At 44.5% G+C, this 13,817-nt stretch overlaps 1 protein-coding gene across 1 annotated transcript in view; it reads left to right on the top strand.

Moving 5' to 3' along the window:
• LOC311105918 (ATP-binding cassette sub-family F member 3-like) overlaps nucleotides 1–12,744 on the top strand; it is a gene marked incomplete at its 5' end in the record, with an annotated part of 28,990 nt that extends 16,246 nt beyond the window's left edge. Inside the window, 16 exon segments of the mRNA XM_084148154.1 lie at nucleotides 2,961–3,083; nucleotides 3,588–3,854; nucleotides 4,038–4,118; nucleotides 4,638–4,697; nucleotides 4,789–4,845; nucleotides 5,057–5,079; nucleotides 5,210–5,265; nucleotides 5,877–6,077; nucleotides 7,294–7,370; nucleotides 7,574–7,618; nucleotides 7,707–7,839; nucleotides 8,363–8,451; nucleotides 8,570–8,661; nucleotides 9,294–9,426; nucleotides 11,075–11,162; nucleotides 11,384–12,744. Coding sequence (XP_084004280.1) covers nucleotides 2,961–3,083; nucleotides 3,588–3,854; nucleotides 4,038–4,118; nucleotides 4,638–4,697; nucleotides 4,789–4,845; nucleotides 5,057–5,079; nucleotides 5,210–5,265; nucleotides 5,877–6,077; nucleotides 7,294–7,370; nucleotides 7,574–7,618; nucleotides 7,707–7,839; nucleotides 8,363–8,451; nucleotides 8,570–8,661; nucleotides 9,294–9,426; nucleotides 11,075–11,162; nucleotides 11,384–11,542 — 1,684 coding nt within the window. The 3' untranslated portion in view covers nucleotides 11,543–12,744.
• Between the last annotated feature and the right edge of the window lie 1,073 nt (nucleotides 12,745–13,817).

Below are 13,817 nucleotides of genomic sequence, written 5' to 3'. Positions count from 1 at the left end.
AGTGAAGAGCACTTTTTGCCAGTCCTGTCTGGTCAAGCGACGGTGGGTTTGTGCCCATAGGCGACGTTGTTGCCGGTGATGTCTGGTGAGGACCTGCCTTACAACAGGCCTACAAGCCCTCAGTCCAGACTCTCTCAGCCTATTGCGGACAGTGTGAGCACTGATGGAGGGATTGTGCGTTCCTGGTGTAACTCGGGCAGTTGTTGTTGCCATCCTGTACCTGTCCCACAGGTGTGATGTTCGGATGTACCGATTCTGTGCAGGTGTTGTTACGCGTGGTCTGCCACTGCGAGGACAATCAGCTGTCCGTCCTGTCTCCCTGTAGCGCTGTCTTAGGCATCTCACAGTACGGACATTGCGATTTATTGCCCTGGCCACACCTACAGTCCTCATGCCTCCTTGCAGCATGCCTAAGGCACGTTCACGCAGATGAGCAGGGACCCTGGGCATCTTTCTTTTGGTGTTTTTCAGAGTCAGTAGAAAGACATCTTTAGGGTCCTAAGTTTTCATAACAGTGACCTTAATTGCCTACCGTCTGTAAGCTGTTAGTGTCTTACCGACCGTTCCACAGGTGCATGTTCATTAATTGTTTATGGTTCATTGAACAAGCATGGGAAACCGTGTTTAAACCCTTTACAATGAAAATCTGTGAAGTTATTTGGATTTTTACAAATTATCTTTGAATGACAGGGTCCTGAAAAAGGGACATTTCTTTTTTTGCTGAGTTTGTGTGTGTGTCTGTATGTATGTGTGTGTGTAAATATGTGTGTGTATGTATATATATATATATATATATATATATATATATATATATATTATTTGTGCGTGTGTATGTATACATACATACAGGTGAAGACGGAAGTTTACATACATCTTAGCCAAATACATTTAAACTCAGTTTTTCACAATTCATGACATTTAATCCTAGTAAGAATTCCCTGACTTAGGTCAGTTAGGATCACCACTTTATTTTAAGAATGTGAAATGTCAGAATAATAGTAGAGAGAATGATTGCTTTATTTCAGCGTTTATTTCTTTCATCACATTCCCAGTGGGTCAGAAGTTTACATACCCTCAATTAGTATTAGGTAACATTGCCTTTAAATTGTTTAACTTGGGTCAAACGTTTCGGGTAGCCTTCCACAAGCTTCCCACAATAAGTTGGGTTAATTTTGGCCCATTCCTCCTGACAGAGCTGGTGTAACTGAGTCAGGTTTGTAGGCCTCCTTGCTCGCACACGCCTTTTCAGTTCTGCCCACAAATGTTCTATAGGATTGAGGTCAGGGCTTTGTGATGGCCACTCCAATACCTTGACTTTGTTGTCCTTAAGCCATTTTGCCACAACTTTGGAAGTATGCTTGGGGTCATTGTCCATTTGGAAGACCCATTTGCGACCAAGCTTTAACTTCCTGACTGAAGTCTTGAGATGTTGCTTCAATATATCCACATAATTTTCCTTCCTCATGATGCCATCTATTTTGTGAAGTGCACCTGTCCCTCCTGCAGCAAAGCACCCCCACAGCATGATGCTGCCACCCCCGTGCTTCACGGTAGGGATGGTGTTCTTCGGCTTGCAAGCCTTCCCCTTTTTCTCCAAACATAACGATGGTCATTATGGCCAAACAGTTATGTTTGTTTCATCAGACCAGAGGACATTTCTCCAAAAAGTACGACCTTTGTCCCCATGTGCAGTTGCAAACCGTAGTCTGGCTTTTTTGTGGCGGTTTTGGAGCAGTGGCTTCTTCCTTGCTGAGCAGCCTTTCAGGTTATGTCGATATAGGACTTGTTTTACTGTGGATATAGATACTTTTGTACCTGTTTCCTCCAGCATCTTCACAAGGTCCTTTGCTGTTGTTCTGGGAGTGATTTGCACTTTCCGCACCAAAGTACGTTAATCTCTAGGAGATATAACGCGTCTCCTTCCTGAGCGGTATGACGGCTGCGTGGTCCCATGGTGTTTATACTTGCATACTATTGTTTGTACAGATGAACGTGGTACCTTCAGGCGTTTGGAAATTGCTCCCAAGGATGAACCAGACTTGTGGAGCTCTACAATTTTTTTCCTGAGGTCTTGGCTGATTTCTTTTGATTTTCCTATGATGTCAAGCAAAGAGGCACTGAGTTTGAAGGTAGGCCTTGAAATATATCCACAGGTACACCTCCAATTGACTCAAATGATGTCAATTAGCCTATCAGAAGCTTCTAAAGCCATGACATCATTTTCTGGAATTTTCCAAGCTGTTTAAAGGCACAGTCAACTTAGTGTATGTAAACTTCTGACCCACTGGAATTGTGATACAGTGAATTATAAGTGAAATAATATGTCTGTAAACAATTGTTGGAAAAATTACTTGTGTCGTGCACAAAGTAGATGTCCTAACCGACTTGCCAAAACTATAGTTTGTTAACAAGAAATTTGTGGAGTAGTGGAAAAAATAGTTTTAATGACTCCAACCTAAGTGTATGTAAACTTCCGACTTCAACTGTACATACATACATACATACATACATACAGTACCAGTCAAAAGTTTGGACACACCTACTCATTCCAGGGTTTTTCTTTATTTGTACTATTTTCTACATTGTAGAATAATAGTGAAGAAATCAAAACTATGAAATATCACATATGGAATCATGTAGTAACCAAAAAAGTGTTAAACAAATCATAATATATTTTATATTTGAGATTCTTCTGCCTTGATGACAGCTTTGCACCCTCTTGAAGTCTGGTTATAGTGTCAGACTGTTGTCACTTGGACTGATGTTTCACCTCTGCCTGTCTTTGTCATTCCTCCGTCTCTCTTCCTCTGTCTCTCTTCCTCTGTACTCGCTCTCTCTACTTCTATCTCTCTCCTTCTGGTTCCCTCTGTCTATTTCTCCCTCTGTCTCTTTCTCCCTCTCCCTCTGTGTCTGTCTCACTCTTTCCTTTTCCCCTCTGTATGTCTCTGTGTCTCTCTCAGGGTACTGGAGGAGGCATCAGCCAGCCAGGCCAGTAGCAAGAAGGACAGTCGCGTCGACTTGTCCGGGAAGAATCGCACCTACGACATCCGCATCGAGAACTTTGACGTGTCGTTTGGCGAGCGGTGAGTGGTTCACACTTAGGCTGCGTCCGAAATGGCACCACATCCCTATTAAGTGCAGTACTTTTGACCAGGACCAGTACTTTTGACCGGGATCTGCGAGCTATATAGGGTAAGGTGCCATTTGGGATGAAGCCAACTCATTCATTCTCCTACTGGAGCAGGTGGTTCATTCTAATCAGCATCATGCAATGCTTCCACCAGTATTTACCTGGTATTTAAAAGGAGTTGATGTGGTTATGATAGTTACTTTCTGCAAATGTCTTTAAAGAATTCAACACAACTACCTGATATCAAATGGTGCATAGCAGTGCTTGTTTAAATGAACCGCAAACAACTGAGTAAATCATAGATTATTACTGTGTAATTACCCTTTTTATTATGTCATCTCTTAGTTAATACCAGACAGTGAGAGAGCGACAAAGAGAGTAGGAGAGAGACAGAGACATGTCTTAGTCTGTACCGTAAAGCAATGTGCAAGCAACTTGTCTCTCTCTGCTTTTCCAGGTCCTTGCTGCAGGGGGCAGAGCTGTCTCTGTCGACAGGTCGCCGCTACGGCCTGATTGGCCGCAATGGCCTTGGGAAGACCACACTGCTGAAGATGCTGGCAAGCCGCAGCCTGCGCGTCCCCGCCCACATCACGATCCTGCACGTGGAGCAGGAGGTCGCTGGCGACGACACCGGTGCGTTGCAGAGCGTGCTGGAGAGCGACACGGTCCGGGAGGGGCTCCTGACGGAGGAACGCCTGCTCAATGCGCGCATCGCCAACGGAACGTACGTCAGTCTTCCTTAACCAAATACTCCCCAAAGCTGTCAACAGAGGGGTCATATTGGAAGGAGTCAATACTGGCAGCCTTTGCAGATTTAAATGTTGTTGTTGTTGTTGCAGGATTTTTACACTTTTGGGTTTGAACCGCATCAGTCACTAAACCTGTCGTTTATTCTATTCCATTTTAGTGCTGAAGGAATGGAGACTGTTCGACTGTCGGAGATCTACGCTAAACTGGAGGAGATTGAAGCAGACAAGGCACCTGCCCGGTAAAGAGCCACACTAAACATGTCTGCATATAATAACTCCCGAGTGGCGCAGTGGTCTAAGGCTGTGCCACTAGAGATCCTGGTTCGAATCCAGGCTCTGTCGTAGCCGGCAGCGACCGGGAGACCCATGGGGCGGCGCACAATTGGCCCAGCGTCTTCCAGGGTATTGGAGGGAATGGCCGGCAGGGATGTAGCTCAGTTGGTAGAGCATGGCGTTTGCAACGCCAGGGTTGTGGGTTCGTTTCCCACGGGGGGGGGGAAGTATGAAAAAAAACTCACTTAACTGTAAGTCGCTCTGGATAAGAGCGTCTGCTAAATGACTAAAATGTAAATGTATAATGTCATATCTGTGTTTTACGTTACATTAGCAGTGCATTTATATGTATACATAATGCCATTGGTGTGTATACTGTACAACAGACGACTATGCACGTTGCAGTATAATTGTAGCAGGAGTGTATGCATTTGATGATTTGATGAGTTGATTGTTTGCTGTTTCTCTCTCTCTCTCTTATACAGAGCTTCAATCATCCTATGTGGCTTAGGTTTTTCTCCCAAAATGCAAACACAGACAACCAAGTAAGTTCTGTCTGTCTGTCTCTGTCTGTCTCTGTCTCTGTCTCTGTCTGTCTGTGATTAACTGATCTCTCTGTGTGTGTTCTCTTCACAGGGAGTTTTCTGGAGGGTGGAGAATGAGATTAGCTCTGGCTAGAGCGCTCTTCGCCAAGTGAGTCTCACTTCTTTTATCCAAAGGATAGAGATTATATTAGAATATTTATGTACATTTATAAATCTCCTATGAGTTATTTCCTGAATCTCAATGTATAGACCATACATTCAACAGACAGTTTATCAAGACATAAATGTGGCGCTGCTAAATATTGTTAAGCTTCAAGTTTCTAAATAATGTGTATATTTTGTATTTTATCTCTTTTTAGGCCTGATCTTTTGTTACTTGATGGTGAGTGATTAAACCACATTAAGTATTTTAGTTTTGAGGATCTTTGAACAGTTCAATGGTGTCCAGTAGTCAGCGCAAGCACCCTCTGACTGACTGTCTGTCTCTGTCTTTCTCTCTGTTTGTTTCTCAGAGCCCACCAACATGTTGGATGTCCGAGCCATTCTCTGGCTGGAGAATTACCTGCAGGTAGGTTACTCCTGCTTACCGAGACTCGTAAAATTGCCGAATCCAGTTCGGTGCCCTTCTTCCACCATATTTCTTCCTCAAGTCCAGGGCAAGGGGTGTGAATGAGTTTCAAAACAGGAACATACGTTATGTTGTTTTAATTTCCAGAATGTGGTGGGTAATTCAACTTTGCTTTCAACTTTTGCCTCTGGGGGTGTTCTTGAGAGAAAAGGGGTCCGCTAAATTGGCAGGAAGGGACACCTGCTCACGCCCAGAGCAACGCATACATGGTTGGCCTCAAATGGATTGTGTGGTATCAAGAGTTATGAAATTGCAAACAACACTCAAGACAAAATGTGACTTAAAGGTTGTGTCCCAATAATATTTCCCTTCTCCTGAAATGTGCACTCGTTCAATACTTCCTACAAATCTAAAGACATTGGATTAGTGGAGGCATGGGCTAGGTGGAGTTACCACCATATTTCTTATACCAGTTATTTCCTTTCAAATCAGTGAATGGAAGTGAACGAGTGCACACTTTGGGAGGAAGGAGAGATAATTGTGACATAGCTAAAGCATGAGCAACAAGTTACATTTCCATATTGCCTGTTTAACTCCTCCGCCCCCCACAGACCTGGCAGACCACCATCCTGGTGGTGTCCCACGACCGGAACTTCCTCAACGCCGTGGTGACTGACATCATCCACCTGCACTCGCAGCGGCTGGAGAGTTACCGCGGCGACTACGAGAACTTTGTCAAGACCAAAGAGGACCGCCTGAAGAACCAGCAGAGGGAGTACGAGGCCCAGTTTCAGTACAGAGAGCACATCCAGGTTAGGAACCAACACACAGTTTCAGTACAGAGAGCACATCCAGGTTAGAACCCACCCACAGTTTCAGTACAGAGAGCACATCCAGGTTAGGAACCAACACACAGTTTCAGTACAGAGAGCACATCCAGGTTAGAACCCACCCACAGTTTCAGTACAGAGAGCACATCCAGGTTAGGAACCCACACACAGTTTCAGTACAGAGAGCACATCCAGGTTAGGAACCCACCCACAGTTTCAGTACAGGGAGCACATCCAGGTTAGGAACCCACACACAGTTTCAGTACAGAGAGCACATCCAGGTTAGGAACCCACACACAGTTTCAGTACAGAGAGCACATCCAGGTTAGGAACCAACACACAGTTTCAGTACAGAGAGCACATCCAGGTTAGAACCCACACACAGTTTCAGTACAGAGAGCACATCCAGGTTAGGAACCCACCCACAGTTTCAGTACAGAGAGCACATCCAGGTTAGAACCCACACACAGTTTCAGTACAGAGAGCACATCCAGGTTAGGAACCCACCCACAGTTTCAGTACAGAGAGCACATCCAGGTTAGAACCCACACACAGTTTCAGTACAGAGAGCACATCCAGGTTAGGAACCCACACACAGTTTCAGTACAGAGAGCACATCCAGGTTAGGAACCCACACACAGTTTCAGTACAGAGAGCACATCCAGGTTAGAACCCACACACAGTTTCAGTACAGAGAGCACATCCAGGTTAGAACCCACACACAGTTTCAGTACAGAGAGCACATCCAGGTTAGAACCCACACACAGTTTCAGTACAGAGAGCACATCCAGGTTAGAACCCACCCACAGTTTCAGTACAGAGAGCACATCCAGGTTAGGAACCCACACACAGTTTCAGTACAGAGAGCACATCCAGGTTAGAACCCACCCACAGTTTCAGTACAGAGAGCACATCCAGGTTAGGAACCCACACACAGTTTCAGTACAGAGAGCACATCCAGGTTAGGAACCAACACATTTTCTCTCGCATTGAGGTACGCACAGACAAGCTAAAAGGCAAGCGTAAAAACAATGCACTTTCTAAGCATTTGTCTTTTGCTGATTAGTGTGTTTATTTTATATGATCTTGATATGCCAAACGTATCAACGTCCTGCTAAATACTTATTTGATTATATAATATAGTACCTTATTACTATATATTATAATTGTGGATTGATCACCTCCCTCTGTGTCCCAGGTGTTTATCGACCGGTTCAGATACAACGCCAACAGAGCGGCACAGGTGCAGAGCAAACTGAAGCTCTTAGAAAAACTGTGAGTAACCATCTATTTCAAAAATAAAATGTTAACTCGCACCCCACCCTACTTTCTCTCATTGAGTGCTCCTGGGAATTACAGCCTTAAAGTCCATTTCATTGTAAAGGATAACTCCCATCTTGCATGGGGAATGGTCATTGTAAAGAATATCTATCGTGGTCATCCGTCGTCCATTCCCTCGCTGCTCTTCTCTCCTGCAGGCCTGAACTCAAACCTCTGGAGAAAGAAACCGAAGTCACCTTAAAGTAAGAGACCGCTCCTCCTGTCCCGAATGAAGTCTGGTTTCAATTCTCATATTCATCTGAGAGCTAACGTGTGTGTGTTTGTCCACAGGTTCCCTGATAACTTTGAGAAGCTGTCCCCCCCAGTGCTCCAGTTAGATGAAGTGGAGTTCTACTATAACCCTGACCAGCGCCTCTTCACACAGCTGTCTGTGTCTGCAGACCTGGAGTCTCGCATCTGCATTGTACGTATTAAACACACTGCTCTCAATCCTGATAACTAGCTTGATTGATACAAGTTCTAAATCACATGCACTGCTAATAGTTAGGGATGCATAATTATTATAATTGTTCTATTTTTTGTTTATTGTATTTTACACCCTTTTTCTCCCCAATTTCGATCTTGTCTCATCGCTGCAACTTCCCAATAGGCTCGGGAGGCAAAGGTCGTGTCATGTGTCCTCCGAAACATGACCCGCCAAACTGTGCTTCTTAACACCTGCCCGCTTAACCTGGAAGCCAGCCGCACCAATGTGTCGGAGGAAACGCTGTTCAACTGATGACCGAAGTCAGCCCTGCCCGCCACAAGGAGTCGCTAGAGCGCGATGAGCCTAGTAAAGCCCCCACGGCCAAACCCTCCCCTAACCCGGACGACGCTGGGCCACTCGGGAGGCCCCCTAATATTGTACTTTAAACCTGTGAAACACTTCCACAGCTAATGCTCTGTGCTAAAGCAGTACATACAGTCGCTCTCTTGCTCTCTCTCAGGTGGGTGAGAACGGGGCGGGTAAATCCACCATGCTCAAGCTACTGATGGGAGAGTTGGCGCCTGTCAACGGCATCAGACACGCCCATCGGTGAGTGTGTCCACAGGCTCCCTTATACATTTCAGAAGCTGTGTGTGTGTGTGTGTGTGTGTGTGTGTGTGCACGTGCAGGGGAGTAAACAACAGCTTTATTTCCCTTTCTCGCTCAGGAACCTGAAGATCGGTTACTTCAGTCAGCACCATGTGGATCAACTGGACCTCAACGTGTGTTCAATTGAGCTGCTACTCAACAAATTCCCAGGTGACCACCACTACCACCAAAACATACCAATACTGATCATTATCAAAGCCCGGGCTTTGTTCATTAGGCACCAAATGCAAAGAAAACTGATTGGAACAGGGACGGGCTACCTGGACTTGGTCCAATAAGAAATGCCCAGTTTTTTCGTTGTGTGGCCTAATGAACACAACCCTGGTGGTTGTTACGGATCCCTATAGACAGGTTAGCTGACAACGTCACAAAAACAATGCGCTCGCTTCAATGGGGCAAAAGCAGTGTGTTGTGATTCTGGATGGCCAGATAGCTAGCAACAATGACAAGAAGCTGCCATGTGGGGAATCGTAGGTGGCTCGTTTCAGCTAGTTTTATCTTGTTTTGAGGTGTTTTGACTGATGTCATGTCTATGCTAATATGGCTAAGATTCGCTAGCTAGCTAACCAAGAACTGTAAAGATGTATTTGAGAGACAACAAGTGCTCATTGTGCAAATGTATTTATGTTTTCAATAAACATTAGAGACTAATTATAATTTACATTCTGGCAACAATCTAAGCCAACCCTGTCTGTTTTGGCCCATGTTGCTTAACAACCAACCCATCTATAGCCTGCAATCTTTGTCATCTGTAACCCCTTTTTTCTCTCTCTCCCACCCAGGTCGTAACGAGGAGGAGTACAGGCACCAGCTGGGTGGCTATGGGATAACAGGGGAGCTGGCCACTCGGCCGGTGGCCAGTCTATCAGGAGGGCAGAAGAGCCGGGTGGCCTTCGCCCAGATGACCATGCCTTGGTAATGTATTTTATTATTACACATTGTCAAATTGTCATTTTGTGGAAGTAAACTGGTTTTAGTTGAGTTGAAAAAACGTCCTTGTACAAGCAGTATACAACCTCCTGACCATGACGTCTAATAATGGTAATGTAACCATCTCTCTATCCTTCAGATGTTAAACAGACTCTGTGGTCACTCAAGAACCCATGGTAGTTGTTGCAAGAGTAGGGATGTAACCCCTTCCTCTGTAGCTCAGCTGGTAGAGCACGGCGCTTGTAACGCCAAGGTAGTGGGTTCGATCCCCGGGACCACCCATACACACAAAAAAAAAAAATTGTATGCACGCATGACTGTAAGTCGCTTTGGATAAAAGCGGCTGCTAAATGGCATATTATTATTATATTATATGTTAATCCCAGTGTCTGGGCTAAATTCCCTAATGGCCCCTCTTACCACCACAGCCACCTAATCATCATCCCCAGCTTCCAATTGGCTTGTTCAACCCCTTTTCTCTCCCCTGTAACTCATCTCCAGGTCGTTGCTGTAAATTAGAATTTGTTTTCAGCCAACTTACCTTGTAAATACAAAATATACTGTACATCTGTCAAACTGCCCTGATAACACTAGGAACAGAACTGGAGAGAGAGGACATGAGAGAACGCTATTCATTTTGGGAAGTGTCAAGATCCTAATGATGAGATGGTCATAATCAGTCGCAGAATTTGTGATTATTAGGATTGCCAGCAGCAAAGCACCCCTAATAAAATGGTCGGAATAGCTCGTCGGAATAGCTCAATGCCCGATTGGTATTTTTAAAATACTTTGGCAACATCAAAGTACATCAACATCACTACTCGGACAACAAAAACGGCAACCAATTGGCCCATAGGTGCCGCTGTATTAAATATTTAAAGTCTAAGGTTCAGCCCCACTGCCCCGTTTGACGTACAACCACGAAATTTGGTATATCAGTGTTTCTCATCTTAAGGAACAAATTTGCTGCAAGGACCCATGAGGTCGACCATATTGAATTTTTATCAAATCTTCAAAAATCTTCTTCACATGAACCGCATATCCAGTAGACTTGACTCAACTCAGAATGTATGTTGATCATATCAGTCTCTACTAAGTTTGAGAAAAGCGTCAAAAGATGGAAGAGGAAATGGCAACTTTGTAAAAACTATTAACAACTTCACTTGTCTTCGCTCGATCACCTTGAAACTGATTAAGGGTCTTGACGACACTAGTAGGAAGGTGTATTTCAAAGCAGGTGTTGATATAAAAAAAAAAAACGGAAGCAGCAAGCAATTCAGTTGTGAACCTCAAACAGCTAGCATTTATTCTAATGCTAAAAAGATTTTACAATTCTTCAAATGAAGTCTCGGGATTTGGAGACTACAGTGTTTGTTAGTTCCTACAAAGTTTGCAAAGGAATAATTGCTACGTCAAAAATAGCCACTTCATGGCGCTATAAATAATTTACTATTATATTTTGTGAACACTTGCACATAGTAATTTGAATTGTTACATGTACAAGGATGTATAATCCTTCAATGCAGCCGTCTCTTTCAGTCTGCTCATAAGCCAGCACCAGCACCCCGTTTCATTGGTGCTGGCAGCTATATTTGTTTCTCTCTTTCTCACGTTTTCTCTCTTTCTCTCTCAGTCCAAACTTCTATATCCTTGACGAGCCGACCAATCACCTGGACATGGAAACGATCGAGGCTCTAGCGAAAGCGCTCAACAAATTTAAAGTAAGCTTGTTTCACTGGAAGTCGCAGAGAAAATGTCCTTTATTTATCTTAGTGTTAATCAGTAGAGTAAATCTGGATAAACTGTAATTCATGGATCGGTTTTCTTTAAACAGCCACTATAAGCTTATTTTGGCCACCACTAGCAAACAATCAATGGAAGTGATAGCACTTGAACACTTGAAGTTTTAATGTGCGTATATACCATTTAACTCTCTCCTCAGGGTGGGGTGGTCCTTGTCTCTCACGACGAGCGTCTGATCCGGCTGGTGTGCAGAGAGCTGTGGGTCTGTGAGCACGGGAACGTGCGGCGAGTGGAGGGGGGCTTCGACGAGTACCGGGATATCTTGCAGGAACAGTTCCGCAAGGAGGGCTACCTGTGAGAGGGAGGAGGGACCTTCCAAAACCTTCCACCCCAGGCAACTCACTCATTATGCCAACTATGACAGACCCCCCACTGACATGCCAAGTTGCCAATTGACTTCAATTCCCAATAACCTAAAGCCCCCCCACTCTTCACTCCCCGACTGCCAATCATCATCCTCAGGGGGAGAACTTTGTTGAACTGGCTACTGTCCCAGCATCATCTCTGCTCCCCCACACCACCGTTTTTGTTTTGTTTGTGATTTAGCTCGGCCCGGCAGTTCAAAGTGGCATTGTCCTGAAGCAGACAGGTTTTAGGGTACATGGAGTGCAAACTCTGTCCACATGGAATGTCAAGTGTGCGTGCACTCTGTGTACTCCGAAACTGCTCCGGCCTCCCCACTCCCAACCTTCCTGATCATAAAAGTTTGAGCCGGTTTGGTTCACTTAACAACAAGGATGATATTCCATCCTGTGAAGGTGGGGGTGTTGTACCTTTTAACTGTTAACCCCATGTGGGCAGCCATCTTGGAATAACGCTACATCCTTTAGCTCTCAGTAATATCAGTGAAGGGGATGAATACGTACATCAGAAAATGTGTATTTATTTCTCAATTTCTTCATCCATGTTGAATATGTGTGCGTGTTCATGTGTTTTATGTGTGTGATTGAGTGCGAGAGGGATGAAGTTTCTCCTGAACATGTGTGCTCGTGATGGAGAGGGAGCATCTCTTAATCAGTGGAACCCGGGGTGACGCTGAAATGGCACCCTGTTCCCAACATAGTGCAGTCATTTCAGACACCCCTGGTCGTGTTCATTAGGCAGGCAACGAAAGAAAACAGTCTGAAACAGGGAGGGACTACGTGGACTTGTTCAAAAAGAAACGCTTGTTTTCTGTTGCAAAAATTTCTGTTACGTTACGTAATGAACACGATCCTGGAAACATCCATCTGTGTTAGCACTGGAAACCACCAGCACAACAACGGTGACTTCTACAAAAACAGCAGCTGGCTACAGGTCTCTCTGGGGAAGAAGCAGCAGTATCTCCAAGTAAAGAGGGGTATTATTATTATAAATAAATATAAATACATCTTAAAGACAATTATCAGAATAAAAAAAACTAAATTCCTTCTGCTTCAATGTTATATCGCTAACTTATAAATAGCTGTTTTAAGAACTATTCAATCATAACACCATGCTAATAAAAAAGCATTAATCATCCATCTGCCAGGTCTGATGATCTGCTCTCTGCAATTGTTAAACTAACACCATGCATCATTACTTTATTATTTTGAGAAAGTGGTCCCCGTATCATAACAATCCAGAGAAGCTGTATGGATAGAGTGTCTACCAAACGACACTCCAATAATATAAATGTTTTGTGAAAATTGTAAACGGATGCTTAATCATTCACAGGTTGAGATTTACATTTTACGTCATTTAGCAAACGCTCTTATCCAGAGCGACTTACAGTTAGTGCATAAATTATTATTTTATTTATTATTTTTTTCACCCCGTGGGGGGTCAAACTCACAACCCTGGCGTTGCAAACGCCACGCTCTACCAACTGAGCTACCTCCCTGCCGGCCATTCCCTCCCCTACCCTGGACGACGCTGGGCCAATTGTGCGCCGCCCCATTGGTCTCCCGGTTGCGGCCGGCTACAGCAGAGCCTGGATTCGAACCAGGATCTCTAGTGACACAGCTAGCACTGCGATGCAGTGCCTTAGACCACTGCGCCACTCAGGAGTTCATAAAGGTGTGGACTCGGGAGTTCATAAAGGTGTGGACTGTGCATATGGTGCCATTCAGACTTGTCAATATGAACTTCCTTTAGTCGATTACTTCAAAGCTCTCTACAGATTGGTGTACCTACAGAAAGTAGAGCAAGTCATAGTCATTTGACACTGAGGGGGTTCATTTATCTGGCCCGTGTTACCCCAGTGGGAGAAGTTTGAATCGGGTGAAAAGTGACTCCTGGGCGTGAGCCAGGTGCCCCGCTATGGCCGACGGTGAAGTCAGCTCAAAACAAAAGTGACGTAATTAAGCACGTGGAGTGATGAGTAGGATTCTGTGATTGCTTTTGATAACGCTTTATCTGCCTTCCAAATTAAAACTAGTTTATTTTATGGAAAAGAGATGTATGTTTCTGGACGATGCACCATGCTGCCTTGTTGACAACATGACCGAGCTCCTTACCTCCCCGCTTTCGCCCGATGATGTGACGGGCCAGCGTAATAAAACTCTATGTAAAGAACAGTAGCTTAACTGTTAATGCATTCAACAACACTGCAC

Source organism: Coregonus lavaretus (assembly GCF_964263955.1).
Source record: "Coregonus lavaretus genome assembly, chromosome: 30".
NCBI classification, from domain to species: domain Eukaryota; kingdom Metazoa; phylum Chordata; class Actinopteri; order Salmoniformes; family Salmonidae; genus Coregonus; species Coregonus lavaretus.
Note: the sequence above shows the minus strand (reverse complement) of the source record. Positions and strands in the feature narration are given on the sequence as shown.